Source organism: Mya arenaria, chromosome 15, assembly GCF_026914265.1.
Source record: "Mya arenaria isolate MELC-2E11 chromosome 15, ASM2691426v1".
Classification (NCBI taxonomy): domain Eukaryota; kingdom Metazoa; phylum Mollusca; class Bivalvia; order Myida; family Myidae; genus Mya; species Mya arenaria.
This window is the reverse complement of record NC_069136.1, coordinates 4,602,134-4,616,410: the sequence shown is the minus strand read 5'-3', so window position 1 is coordinate 4,616,410 and position 14,277 is coordinate 4,602,134. Positions and strand designations below refer to the sequence as shown.

Here is a 14,277-nt window from a genome sequence, read left to right as displayed (position 1 = left end):
GGCTTATCCTGAGAGAGGCATGTGGACGCTCAGAACGCCCGTGCGAATGCACGAAGCCCGCGGGATCGTCTAATGAGGCAAAAGCCATCGCCGCAGGAATTCCATAAGCGGATGCTTCTCCTTCAGGTAAGTGTATTAATCTTGATTAGAAAAGAACCTGTTAAAAATGTTTATCCGGTCGTATTTTCAACCAAGTCCCTAGAATTACGTAAGAGACTTTGTAAAGAGTCAGAACTTGCTAAAGTTGCATCAAAATGAGTTTATAGAAACTACGCCCTGGTGCATTATGATTTGTCTAATGGCATACTATTCATGAAAGAAAGCTACTTGTCTTCATCCGCTTGTATTCCGCTCTGCTTTTAGGACACGATAGACCAGATGTTCCGAAAAGCAGTTCATTTAAGGAATGGAAGTTGAGATGTAAATATAAGAGTTTGGCTGCATAAATGGTGAAGACCTAATCAACCTGAACTAAACTACAATTTGAGTGTTCAAAACAATTTATTGGCCAATAAAATAACAAATTAAAAGCCTTCAGGTAATGATTAAAAGCGATATTTACACAAAGCAGAAATATGAAACAAAGTAAACAGAATGACGTCACGCAATACAGTAGTCTTTGAACTTTGTCACACAATTCAAGTTGTAAGTACTTTAAACGCTTGTAGAAATTGAATTCTTAGCTAGGACAGACGTCATTATTGTAACGTTGATTCCTTTGTTTATTTTTTTGGCGGGTTGTTCTTTTTTCAGCATTGTTCTCTATAGCCATCATTTAGGGATATATTTGCTGAAGACATCTTGCCCTGCACAGTTTACTGGAATGATAACCAAAATAGTGAAACAAAAACAAGGTCATTAACCCGTCAAAAATGTCAAATGCATAAAAGAATGTGTGTGGGTTTTTTATTTTCGCGGTTAACTTTCGTTTTTTTATAAGCATGGAAACCAATACCGAAATAACAAGTTCGACGTGAAATGAACATAATAGAAAAATGATCATTTAAAACATAAAGGGTTGATTGTTCAGAATATTGTTAACTTTATCGTTGTTAACTTTCAAATCGTAACTTCTCTATAAGTTTATAGTCTGCTGTATTTCAAACATGTTTGAGACAACTGTTTACGCTTCACTTGTGTATAATCATACATGTGAGCATTCATCAAATAGTTCCCGTCTGTAAGTTAGCAACTATGCCGTGTATCACGTTGTTAACATTAACAACGTTCTTAACAATCGACCCAATATTTAAATAATTCCCAAATGTATGTCTGAAAAAGAATCGTTTATTTCTGTGATATATAATACTCGTACATTCACCTGAACACGAACAGTTTCATAACACGAGTGGCATAATCACGAGTGAAATATTAACATTGTATGTCTAAAAGGTGAACTATATTGCGCTCTTACACTTAAAACACACATATACGTATATTGCACATTACTATATTCTCATTTAAGGACAGTGTAAGTTGAATAGATGGAATACCTGTTTTTCCGAATGAGAAATACCACTTCAAATCCGGCAAACCAAACTTCATTCCTGTTGGGCAAACATCTCTCACCATCTTGTCAAAAGGGAGGTTATTCAAGAACTCCCTATCTCCGGGAATCAAAGACTTGTTTTGCTGGATAATGAACAGTCCCAGGAAGGTATCACCAACGGCACACTTTTTGAGCTTTGGACCGTACGGTTTCCTGCATTGCATGAACCAAACATAGTCCGTTGGACAGGAAGAGAAATAGACATCGGTTGTAGCTATGAAAAGAAGACATAACTAGTTAAATTAATTCATTTAAGGAATAAAATATATGAACGTGAACACGTCATTCTTACTGATATTATTTCAGTACATCTCCAAATGTATTCATTGTGTTTAAGTTGAATGTGACACATATGTGACTCAATGAAGAGTACATATGGTAGACGAATCACCCTATTTGGGCACATGTTGTACATATTTGTAATGCTCCATTAGAATTTTGAATATTGATTTTTTTTTATTTGCATATAAAATGCAAATCTCCTACAAGGAGGAAATAAAGATATTGATTGAATTGAATTGAATTGAATTGTGATAAAACATATAATTTCTTAAATAAAAATTACTTGAATTGCCAATGCGGAATCGAGCCTCCGCAGTATCAGTCGACGTCTCTGTATAAAGATACTTGCTATACGTGTTACACCTTGGAACTGTCCTGCAAAGCCATGTGGTATATGTTTATAAACCCTGATACAATATTTACTGGATATGCACATAATTATGATAAATAAATCATTTTTTCTCTAGCCAGAGTGAAATGATCAAATGTCATCATTTCACACCAGCCAGAGTGATGAAGTTATCATTCTATATTGTTTAACACTCTCTTACACATATGCTTAAAATTATGGTATATTGACGTCATAGGGTTTGGGCGTCTTGTTCTATCTAACCTACTTAATATATTATTACGAAGTCTATGTAGCTTAATATTATTTTGCACATTATGTAAAAAATATATAAAATCAATATAACCTTCTGCTTGATAGTTTATGTAAAATGTCTACGTATATTTGATGGCCCTCGAAATGTTCAACAAACACATATTAATGTTTATTTTGCGTTCAAAAGTGATAAACATGAACGAAATGAAACGATCAACTGCAGCTGTGAAATGTGTGAAATCCAAAATAATCACAAGCCACAGTTTACTGACGCTCAAACAAAAAAAAGAAGTCAAAGGAATTAAATCGTGTTTGTCGGAGTAGCCAGCAATATATGAAATTGGACAAAACTGAAAAGAAACAAATTTGCATAACAATGATAATTTGCGCTATCTACCACAGCCCATTGTATAAAACTGGTTAAGTCTTTGGCTAGGTTAGAATTGGCCAAAATATTTATTGATTGGTCAATATTTATCCGAAAATTAGTATTAACCAATGAAATCATTTCGATTATCAAACAAGCTTGTGGACATCTTATCCAAGTTTTATACAATTGACTGCAGAACATACCCTACTGAATCCCCAACTGAGGCTAATCTGTATACAGTGTCGCTCTCTCTGGTGATGAGTGAGAAATAATTCACGTCCGGAAGGTATTTGGTCTCAAAATTCATGGCGTAGTAAAGCTCGCCCATGAGATTGTTAACGATCTGATAAAAAATGAACAAACAGATAGCAGATGCATATTAAGGTCCTCCAAAGGAGACGAACAAATTTTAATGACATATTTAATATATTTAACTCATTTGACTTTAATGATCAATTTGTGCGATAATAAACAAGCGTTAATAAATGCGGTTTACAAGAAATAGCGACGTCATACATCATAAAACATCATTTTTTAACTTAAATATGAAAATCTGCGATTTGATTCGTTTTGTCAGCAGTCTTATTTGACTGGTTTCCATGCATTTCGCATAAATTGGCTCGTTCCTGGACCAAAAAAACAGGTGTCAAAACGTTCTATCTGTGAGAGTGAAGCTTTAAGATGACATTGTTGGTAATAAATTATGTTGTGGCTTATTTGTTTTTTCAAAATTTAGAATAAAGCTAAGACCACTGATTATAATCGCAGTAAAGATGGCCTTAAAGCTGCACCACCAACACAGATTGACCATTTTAACAACCTTTTTATTTTTTGTCTTGGAATAAAACAATTTTTTGCGTCAATATCTTCAAACCAATGATGTATGATTGCTGACAAAAAAATAGATCGTAGATTTTTATATTTGATTCGAAAATTAATGTTTTATGGTTTAAACCGTTACTAACGGTTTAAGAAAAATGCATAAAACATCATTTATTTAAACTTAAATATAAAAATCTGCGATCTGATCTTTTGTCAGCATTCTTATATATTTCGTGTCCATGGATTTTCGCAAAATTTGGCTCGTTCCATGACAAAAAAATAAAAGGTCGTCAAAGCGTTAAATCTGTCAGAGTGCAGCTTTAAGATAAAAGATTTTCACTTTCTATTACGGTATTTATAATACAGAGACATACCATGGAGTTAAATGTTGATAGATCCAGTCCTTGTGGGATCTTGAGATCTGAGACACCACGCTTAGCAGAACAGTCCGCTTGCGTTTCTGGATATCCCCACAAAACCATTACCGCTGCGGCGATGACGCCCAGGCTTACATATGCTGACGTCATATTAACCTACATAATAAAACATGTTCAAGTTCAAGTAAGATAATATGAAGTTACATTTTAATGATTAAGAATGGGCGAGGTGTGCGTAACGATCGAGTCCTTCTTCAACATTAAAATGTTACTTTAGGTCAGCTAGGCATTTTAGAATACTGCCTCTTTGGCTGACACATCGTCAAAGCAAAATATGACGTAAGGAGTGTGTACCGAATGGCACTGGGCAGACCTTTAAACACCTGCGAACGAAGAAATTCTGAATGATTAAGCCTAGTACTTAATGATTGCCTATCTGCAATGTTTATATTGGCTGAAAATGTAGGTTGTATTCTAAAGGTCGTAAGTCTTAGTGTTTTTTTGTTTATATACGGTAGGTTGAGAAACACTATCTGTGATGTACCTTGCTTTCTACAGTTTGGCAATGACTTTAAAAATGAAATATCCAATATTTTAAGAATGGACAGTTTTTGTTTAAGTATTGGACAGTAAAAAAGAACAACGTTAGATAATACGATAACCTACATAGCGTGCAAAAAGAACACTGCATGTCGTCATAGAAATGCGTTTAATATATGGATACAAAACGAACAATATGGTGCAAGGGTGACGCTTTAAAGGGACTGTAAACCAGATTGGCACCAACAAAGTTTTTTTCTGTAACGAATCTCAGGACAATTATATAATAGAATGTGTTACGCCTTGATATCATTATCGTAAAAAAAAGTACCAAAATGTAAAAAAGAATGTGGCGGAGACCGGGTTCGAACCCGTGTCGCCAAAATTGCAGCCCAGCGTCGTATCCACTGAGCTACGACTATTTACTCTATTTTGATGACATAATTAAGCTATACCCCTAACCCGGTAATATCACGTGATAACACCGACTAGCCAATCACACATAAGGAATGAATTCTACCAGTAATCTTACGTTTGTGCCAACGGGGAAAGTAATCGACCACATATTGCTTGAGTCACCATGTGTTACTTTGTACTAACTTTATAATTGAAGACAGTGCAAACATTATGACATCAGACCACTTGCCACTAGTCTGCAGTCTGAGTATGACTCCTATTCGAAAACCGGATCCACCACTACGTGTCAACGTTGCTTGGAATAAATGTACTATTGAAAATTATCATAGCTATCAACATATGTTACAAAATGAACTGAACTGTATACTCATAGTTGAAAGTACAAAATGCTGTCCAGACTTTCTTAACGAATTAATAACTAATGCAATACACCGTGCAGCTAGTATTCTTCCAGTAAGCAAATATAATAAAAGGGCGAAACCCTACTGGTGTGAAGAAGTAAAAGCCGTCCACACAAAGGCGCGGCATCTACGCCGATTATGGATCAATGAGGGTAGACCGAGAGGCTATATCAACGATTCATTTTGCGGATACAAAGTCGCTAAAGGGGAATTTAGACGAGTTCAGCGCTGTAAACAAAACGAATTTGAAAACAAAGCTATCGATGACCTGAACATTGCTGCAGAGCTAGACTACCAACTATTTTGGCAGGCTGCAGAGCTAGACTACCAACTATTTTGGAAACTACTCCGAAAACGAAGCGGTAAAAAACCATTTATGTGTAACGAATTATCTGTTGATAACAAAAAATACGCAAATGAGAACGTTATAAGAGGTTTTGAAACATATTTTACCAGGATGTTTGAAGATAAATTCGCGAATAATGATAAAAAAACATAACGAAGATTTACAAACATTTTTAAGGGAAGATAACGATATAGCAATGTCACTAGAAATTACGAAAGAAGTTACAAACGAAGAAATTACCAGCACAATGAGAAGCCTGAAACTTCGTAAAAGCCCCGGATTCGATAACGTTTTAAATGAGCACATAAACATGGTGGTGAAGTATTGACAAGAGCATTAGCTATTCTTTTCAACTCCGTTCTGTACAATGAATGAACACCTAACAAATGGAGCAACAGCCTTCTTATCCCTATTTACAAAGGCAAAGGCAAAGACAAGACCGACCCTGGCAGTTACAGGCCCGTCTCCCTCAGTCCATGCTTAAGCAAACTATTTGATAAGGTTATACTTAACAGAATCAATTACGTTATAAAATCGCAGCACATAAACTTTCGCAATGAACAACAACAAGGTTTCCGTAAGGGCCTCAGCTGTGTTACCACCGAGTTTAATCCTACAAGAGACTATTTATCAACAAATAGAACGAAACAGCAACGTGTACGTAGGCATGCTTGATCAGAAGGCTGCGTTTGATGCTGTGTGGCATGATGGACTATTCTTAAAGCTTGGCCAGTTTGGAACTGTCGGAAAAGCCCTACGTACACTTAAAGCATCTTATAGCAATCTTAAATGCGTTGTTAAGCTTATGGCGATACATCAGATAGCATCAAAATACAAAAATCAGTTCGCCAAGGAGGTGTTTTATCTACATTTTACTATTTAATCTACGTCGACAACCTTCTGAGAGATCTTGAGATCAGTAACAACGGCTGCTGTGTTCTTTCAACCAAGTCCGGCAATCCTGCATACGCTGATGATATTGCCCTGTTGGCATTATCTCCCTTGAATCTTCAGAAAATGATGGACATTGTATATCGCTACTGTAAGTCATGGCGAATAGACATGAATGTTAACAAGTCAGAAATAATCGTATTTACAAGGAAACGTGATCCACCCAAAGTTGCAATAATGTATGGTGACCAGATAATCCCTCCAACTAATAGTGCGAGCCACCTGGGTGTGAAACAATTTTCTAACATGAAGTGCAAAGCACAAATTGAAGAGAGATGCCAAAAAACTAAAAATGCATTTTTTGCAATGACTGCTCAATGTGTACATCCACATGGTCTTAATCCATTAGTTTCGGTTAAACTCTATGTTAAAATCATAATGCCAATTGTTCTCTTTTGTAGTGAATTATGGAATAATATTGTACAAAGCGATATAGCTCCAGTTAATCGCTTACAGCATTTTATGGTTATGAAAATTCAGGGATTTCATTTTCGCACGAGATCTGATATGCTTGGGCTTCATAAATTGTATTCATCGGTGATCATTAAGAAATTGCTAGAAATGTTTCTTTAGGTTCTATTCCTGATATATGTAAAATCCTATGTACATATGGGCTTCAAAGCTTTATCAACAATGCTTTAGTTAATCCAGAACGAATTCCCTCTAGAAATCAATGGAAACGCCCAGCCCATAGTTTACGCCTTCAGTATATTTCCGTCGATGTACTTCTGACACGAATACCCAGTAAGGTTAATTAAATATTTGGCCTCAGCTCTCGAATACGTTCAATCGTGCATATGTATACAGTACAGATATCATCAGTAAACCTGACATGAACGACCTTAATCTTTAATCAAAACGATGCAAAAGTATTGATATGACGCGAAAGGGTTTAACTTTAATAGTCAAAATGTTGCAATGGCTGCTTTAGTTATTTTTCATGAAGTTTTCTTAATTTGAATCTGATGAAATACGTCTTGTTTCAACTGAATTCGCCAAATAGGAAGAGAAACGCACACTCATATATAACCATGCGATTACATCCATTCTAATCTAATGTGGTGGGTTAACAATTCAGCGAATTATAGATCATATCTAGACAGTGGGCCACTACAACCAAAGACGCGATTTTTGAAAATAAACACTTCCAGTATTCTGCGTTTGTCCGAGTATGTCTTCAAGCAGTAATAGGCTGAAGGATCGATCCATCATTGCCAATATCTATAGTTATATGGAGGTTATTCGTTGCCAAAAGTCCAGACGTGTAATTCTCACAATGTGCTTCTTAATCGTACTAAATATCTCTTACATTTGTCAATGTAGACGTGCTATTTGTTGTTTCTATTCGTCAGTTTTTCCGTATTGATTTTTCATTTGTCATTATAGTAGTCAAAATGTATATTTGTCAGATCTACCCTGTATAAACTCATTAAAACATAGATCGTATAACTTGCCGAATCATGCATATGTAAAACTGCAATCCTACAGTCGACACTCGCATTCGTAAAATGAACATTTGCAGTCCAACAAGTCAAGGTTTACAAAAGTGAATTGACAAGTTCAGAATTACAAGGATAGACGATTTCGCCTATACCTTATATGGTAAATGTCACCGAAAGAAACGAAGGTGAATGGGCGGAGCTAACGAATCAGATTTTCTTTCGTTTATTTCCGTCCAATCAAGCAAGGGGGATTATAAGTATCTTCCATGGCCGAGAGTGTAAGATAGGTTCATTCCGACCCGAGCGTCGTATAGGGTGTTTTGCGGAAACGAGGTTTACCGAGTTTCCGCAAAACACCCTGCGCGAGGGTTGGGATGAACCTATCTTACACAAGCGGCTATGGTAGATGCTTTTTCTCCCACCTCAGTTAAACAAAATCAAGTAAAAATGTATTTTTTGCTGGAACTCTTTTGTGCTTAGTGAAAATAATTGCGTATGGATATGCGATTATTCGTAGTTGTGATGGATATGCGCACAGTGATACACGTTATGTTAATAGCCAAATAGTTCTAAGGAGAGTGAAGCATTATTTCTTGAAAGGTGCGTGAAAACTGTTTTATAGTAACATTTGAAGCGAGAAATAATTAATTAGCGTTCTAAATATTGCCATAAGACAAGGTTTCCATGATGCTACAGACGACAGTTTTCAACAAGGGAGGTAATTACTATGCAGCGACCATAAAAAAAGAGTTCCATACGGGCATTTTATCTTCGCCCGTGGGCAAGATAAGAATTTCTAGCATCGTTAAATTATGGGATCTACTTATCTGAGGTGGGAGAAAAAATCTTCGCCTACCTCCTGTAAATTCCCGGTTGTAAGTCCGAGTACTCTCTCTTTATTTCACAATAAAATCTAAAATTAACATCATCTTTTATTTAATTTTGACGATCAATGTTCCTAAATGGGTTATAAATCACCATATTATTTAGTCAATTGCAGTTGGGTGTATTTGAGCTGGGCTCACGGACCCAGATTTATACTGTCACTGTCAGTGTTTTTTTTTTACTTATATACCCAAGCAAGCAAAAATTGTTCATTTATTTTATATTTACAAGTGGACCATGGGCGGATCGTTCAGTGGGGGGGGGGCTGTAGGGCCTGTGTCCTCCCCCCAGTTGGCCCGCAAGTAAACTTAAAGGTTGTTTTTTTTTTTAAATATTTCTCAGAAAAAAGTACTTATTTACGCCATAATGCACCAATTCAGACTTAAAATATTTAAAATATTCTGGGGGGAGTACCCCTAAGCCCCACTTCCCACATTTTAAACATATTAATGTCATGCCCACTCGAGGGATCATGTCCAAAAAGTTGTGCCCCTAAGTAACGCCCCTCTAACGCAAGTCCCTGTTCAAAACCTGCTCCAGCAAACCCACGAAACTTTTGATGGACATCATATTCTCCCACCTTAGATAAGTAGATCCAATAATTTAACCATGCTAGATATTCTTATCTTGCCCACGGGCGAAGATAAAATGCCCGTATGGAACTCCTTTTACCACATTGTAATTACCTCCCTTGTTGAAGACTGTCGTCAGTAGCATCAAGGAAATCTTGTTTTATGGTAATATTTAGAACGCTAATTAATTATTTCTCGCTTCAAATGTCACCATAAAACAGTCTTCAAGCACCATTCAAGAAATAATGCTTCATTCTCCTTAGAACTATTTAAAAAAACCGATTTGTCTATTAACATTTACTTGATCACTGCGCGCATATCCATGACAACCACGTGATATCGCATATCCATATGCAGTTATTTTCACTAAGCACAAAAGAGTTCCAGCACAAAATACATTTTTACTTAATTTTGTTTAACTGAGGTGGGAGAAAAAGCATCTACCATAGCCGCTTGTGTAAGATAGGTTCATCCCAACCCTCGCGCAGGGTGTTTTGCGGAAACTCGGTAAACCTCGTTTATGCAAAACACCCTACGCTCGGGCCGGAATGAACCTATCTTACACTCTCGGCCATGGAAGATACTTATAATGATATCCACCTAGTTTTGTCTGATGTTATACATTTACTATCTTAATAAGCATGTATGGTGTAAACGTGTAATTTCAATACATCATTGAAACAAAATATCCATGTGGATGGAAGAACAGTCCTCCAACCCACTTGTGTCCCCCAGTTATGAATTACGGGATCTGCCACTGTGAACCATAACAATCAAGTGGGGGATTTTAAGAACATGAAAAAAAAGATATCGTGAGTCTTAGATTAGGAAAACAAACGCGCGATTTTTCCCCTCCAAAAGGGCTAGGGCCGCTTCACCTAAATGTGAAAAAAAGCCCTGACTGTTGAGTGTGGGTGGGGTATAAAAGGTAGCAGCAAGTAATAATTGTTTATTAGCAATGACTTCATCATTAAAATACTTTATTAATTACCTATAAAATAATATTCTTTACAGTATAATGAACGAGTTATATGAAGTTGTAATCTTAGTGTATTTTATCTATACAGTTCCAGCTACCAGGTAATAAACCTCTGGGGCATCTTAGTGAATAATTTCAACTTCATAAAAATTTAGATTTTTTTCTTCGTAAATTTTAGATTATCTAATATTACTTGCAATCTTAAACATTGCAAAAAGGCAAGAAAGTGTCCTCTAATGGTAGAATTTAAAATAGTGTTTATAGTAATTTAAAGCTGCACTCTCACAGATTGACAGTTTTGACAACCTTTTTTTGTCCCAGACTCGGCTGATTTTGGCAGCAATGCTTTCTATACAAATAATAAGATTACTCACAATAAAACAGATCTAAATTGTTTGGAAAACTACCGACATTTTTCATTTCTATTAAAACGTTACTGTAGTAACACTTTTAGCCATAAAACATCAATTTGCGAACGTAAATCTAAAAAACTGTATCTGATCTTTTGTCAGCAGTCTTATACCACTGGTATGCAGACATTTACGCAAAAATTGGCTAATTCCAAAACAAAAAAATAAAAATAGTTGTCAACACGGCTAATCTGTGAGAGGGCAGCTTTAATAGAAAAATAAGACAATGGGACTTCTCATTCTTGAAGTATAATTTAATGCTAATGACTTACATTTTGTTGTGTTTGAGTCAAGTATCATTTTGCATACATCTCATTTCATGTCATATGTGCGTATTAATTACTATTATATAGACAAAACATGGTGTAATATCATATATTATTTTATTCGACATGAAATAATTTATAATCCATCCTGTTTCCAAATCATAGTCCATAATGTCATAATATAGATGATTCGTAATGTCCATAATAACGTTCGCAATGTCAATGGTCCAAAGTATCCATAATTGGTTTAAATAGAGCCGAGTGATAGCGGAAATTTCCGAAAGACGTAAGGAGGAGTTAAGACATGGTTAAGACGGAGTTAAGACATGGTTAAGGCGGAGCTATCTATAAATAAAATTAAATTCATCTCGTAAACATGTTCAACTGCGAATGAAAAGTCACCACCATACAATGTACTTTGTAGAACTACGAACTGAAATCTGTCTTCTGCACACCGCAATGTAAAACTCGGCATGTGACTTTCACAGAATGACGTGTGTTTAACATACATAACTTTATAAACACGACTGAATCGTTTGTTGAATAGATGCAACGAGAATAAAACTCCAATCGGTATAATGAAAAATGAAATTGTGCAGTGTAAAATGTAAACATACAACCGATGAGTTGGCGGTTGTAAAATGTAAATTGGTAAATCATCAATGTTACAAACCTAAAATACACACATGTATACACGTCTGGACTATTGGCAACGAATAGCCTCCATATAGTTAAGCATGTCGGTTGTGAATAGTAATGCGCATTTGTAAGAAGATTTGTTTATTTCCAGCCGATAATGAAAGTATTTAAACTTTTAAAAAAGGAAACCAAAGCACACTTATACTGCCCGTAGCCCAGTGAATGTTATCCAATATGCAACAGGTTTAAATTAAGACACTGTCGTGTGGAATAATAAAATGGGGATCATTAGAAATAAAAGGAGTAAATAAGTATGCTTCACATAGAACAGTACTCAAAACTGCACAGGATCGTTTATCAAAGTCAATTGAATTTATTGACTTACAACTTAACATGCATACCACCCGATACTATTGACAACATAATGGAACTATTTATGGCAAATAAGCAAAGACTTTATACCATCATTTATTAAACTACACGTATATTGATGCGTGTGTGGTCTGTTTGTTGGGTTTTTACGTTTTTGTCTCTTGTTTAGTGTCTTTGGGACCCTTACCTTTGGCCTTAAAAAAGGTTTTTTAGTCGTGTGTTTTTACGACTAGGCTGGTCCCTGTACATGTAGTTTGTTTTATATCAATGGCGACGAGTGTTTATCAAATTCAGCGTGGGTTAAATAATGTAAAAACAAGACAAGACAAATAAGTGAACGCGTGACAAAGCTACATATTATTCAATAGTATGGCATCTATTTACATTAGATAGTAAAACAAATTATACCAAACCTTTATAATGATTGTGTTATACAAGCTTCTTTGCGTTCCGATAAGTTTCCAATGATCGGTTTATATAAAATAATCCAGCGGAATCAGCTTATATATTATTTCAGTTAGTCAAATCACAACCCTCTTCTCCTTGATAGATAGTTCACTCTAAATCTGATACAAGCATATTTAAAGTAATTACGAGTGAGTGGAGACGGCGGCTTTAAAGCACTGGTGTAGATGTCAAGGTTTTTGTTCGGTTATGACATGGTGACTCTGATTTAAGACACGGGTATGGTTAATAGAGTGAAAATTTATAGAATAGAAGACACAAACAGAAACAGAAAGGAAATATTCTAAAGTACCTACTGATGTGTCCACTGAAATAAAGGAAAACAGAAAACGTATACATGTATGCATAAAAATGAGAACACATAACGTGTACCTCTATGCATTTTAATGAGAACACATAACGTGTACCTCTATGCATATTAATGAGAACACATAACGTGTACCTCTATGCTTGTTCATGAGAACACATAACGTGTACCTATATGCATATTAATGAGAACACATAATGTGTACCTGTATGCATATTAATGAGAACACATAAAGTGTACCTGTATGCATATTAATGAGAACACATAACGTGTACCTCTATGCATATTAATGAGAACACATAATGTGTACCTGTATGCATATTAATGAGAACACATAAAGTGTACCTGTATGCATATTAATGAGAACATGCATGTTCATGAGAACACCTAACGTGTACCTCTATGCATTTTCATGAGAACACATATCGTGTATATGCATGCATGTTCATCAAAACTCATAACGTATGTATGCATGCATGTTCATGAGAACACATAACGTGTGTATGCATGCATGTTCATGAGAACACATAACGTGTGTATGCATGCATGTTAATGAGAACACATAACGTGTGTATGCATGCATGTTAATGAGAACACATAACGTGTGTATACATGCATGTTCATGAGAACACATAACGTGTGTATGCATGCATGTTCATGAGAACACATAACGTGTGTGTGCATGCATGTTCATGAGAACACATAACGTGTGTGTGCATACATGTTCATGAGAACACATAACGTGTGTGTGCATGCATGTTAATGAGAACACATAACGTGTGTGTGCATGCATGTTCATGCGAACACATAACGTGTGTATGCATGCATGTTAATGAGAACACATAACGTGTGTATGCATGCATGTTAATGCGAACACATTACGTGTGTGTGCATGCATGTTAATGAGAACACATAACGTGTGTGGCATGCATGTTAATGAGAACACATAACGTGTGTGTGCATACATGTTCATGCGAACACATAACGTGTGTGTGCATGCATGTTCATGCGAACACATAACGTGTGTATGCATGCATGTTAATGAGAACACATAACGTGTGTGTGCATGCATGTTAATGAGAACACATAACGTGTGTATGCATGCATGTTAATGAGAACACATAACGTGTGTATGCATGCATGTTAATGAGAACACATAACGTGTGTATGCATACATGTTAATGAGAACACATAACGTGTGTATGCATGCATGTTAATGAGAACACATAACGTGTGTATGCATACATGTTAATGAGAACACATAACGTGTGTGTGCATACA

General features: G+C 35.8%; 1 protein-coding gene across 1 annotated transcript; it reads right to left on the bottom strand.

Moving 5' to 3' along the window:
* Nucleotides 1–482: 482 nt before the first annotated feature.
* Nucleotides 483–12,835, bottom strand: LOC128220726 (uncharacterized). Its single transcript, XM_052929227.1, has 6 exons — nt 12,638–12,835; nt 4,002–4,160; nt 3,009–3,148; nt 2,115–2,206; nt 1,494–1,763; nt 483–818 (listed from the first exon to the last, which is right to left on the bottom strand). Exons 2-6 carry the CDS (start codon nt 4,152–4,154, stop codon nt 772–774), a joined length of 702 nt encoding a protein of 233 aa, XP_052785187.1. The 5' UTR covers nt 4,155–4,160; nt 12,638–12,835; the 3' UTR covers nt 483–771.
* Nucleotides 12,836–14,277: the final 1,442 nt, after the last annotated feature.

Coding starts and splice junctions, on each gene's coding strand:
- LOC128220726 (XM_052929227.1), bottom strand. CDS start 4,154: ATGACGTCAGCATATGTAAGCCTGGGCGTCATCGCCGCAGCGGTAATG. Junction 1,764..2,114: donor ATTCCGCATTGGCAATTCAA/GTAATTTTTATT, acceptor TTCTTTTCATAG/CTACAACCGATGTCTATTTC. Junction 819..1,493: donor TTTCTCATTCGGAAAAACAG/GTATTCCATCTA, acceptor TTATCATTCCAG/TAAACTGTGCAGGGCAAGAT.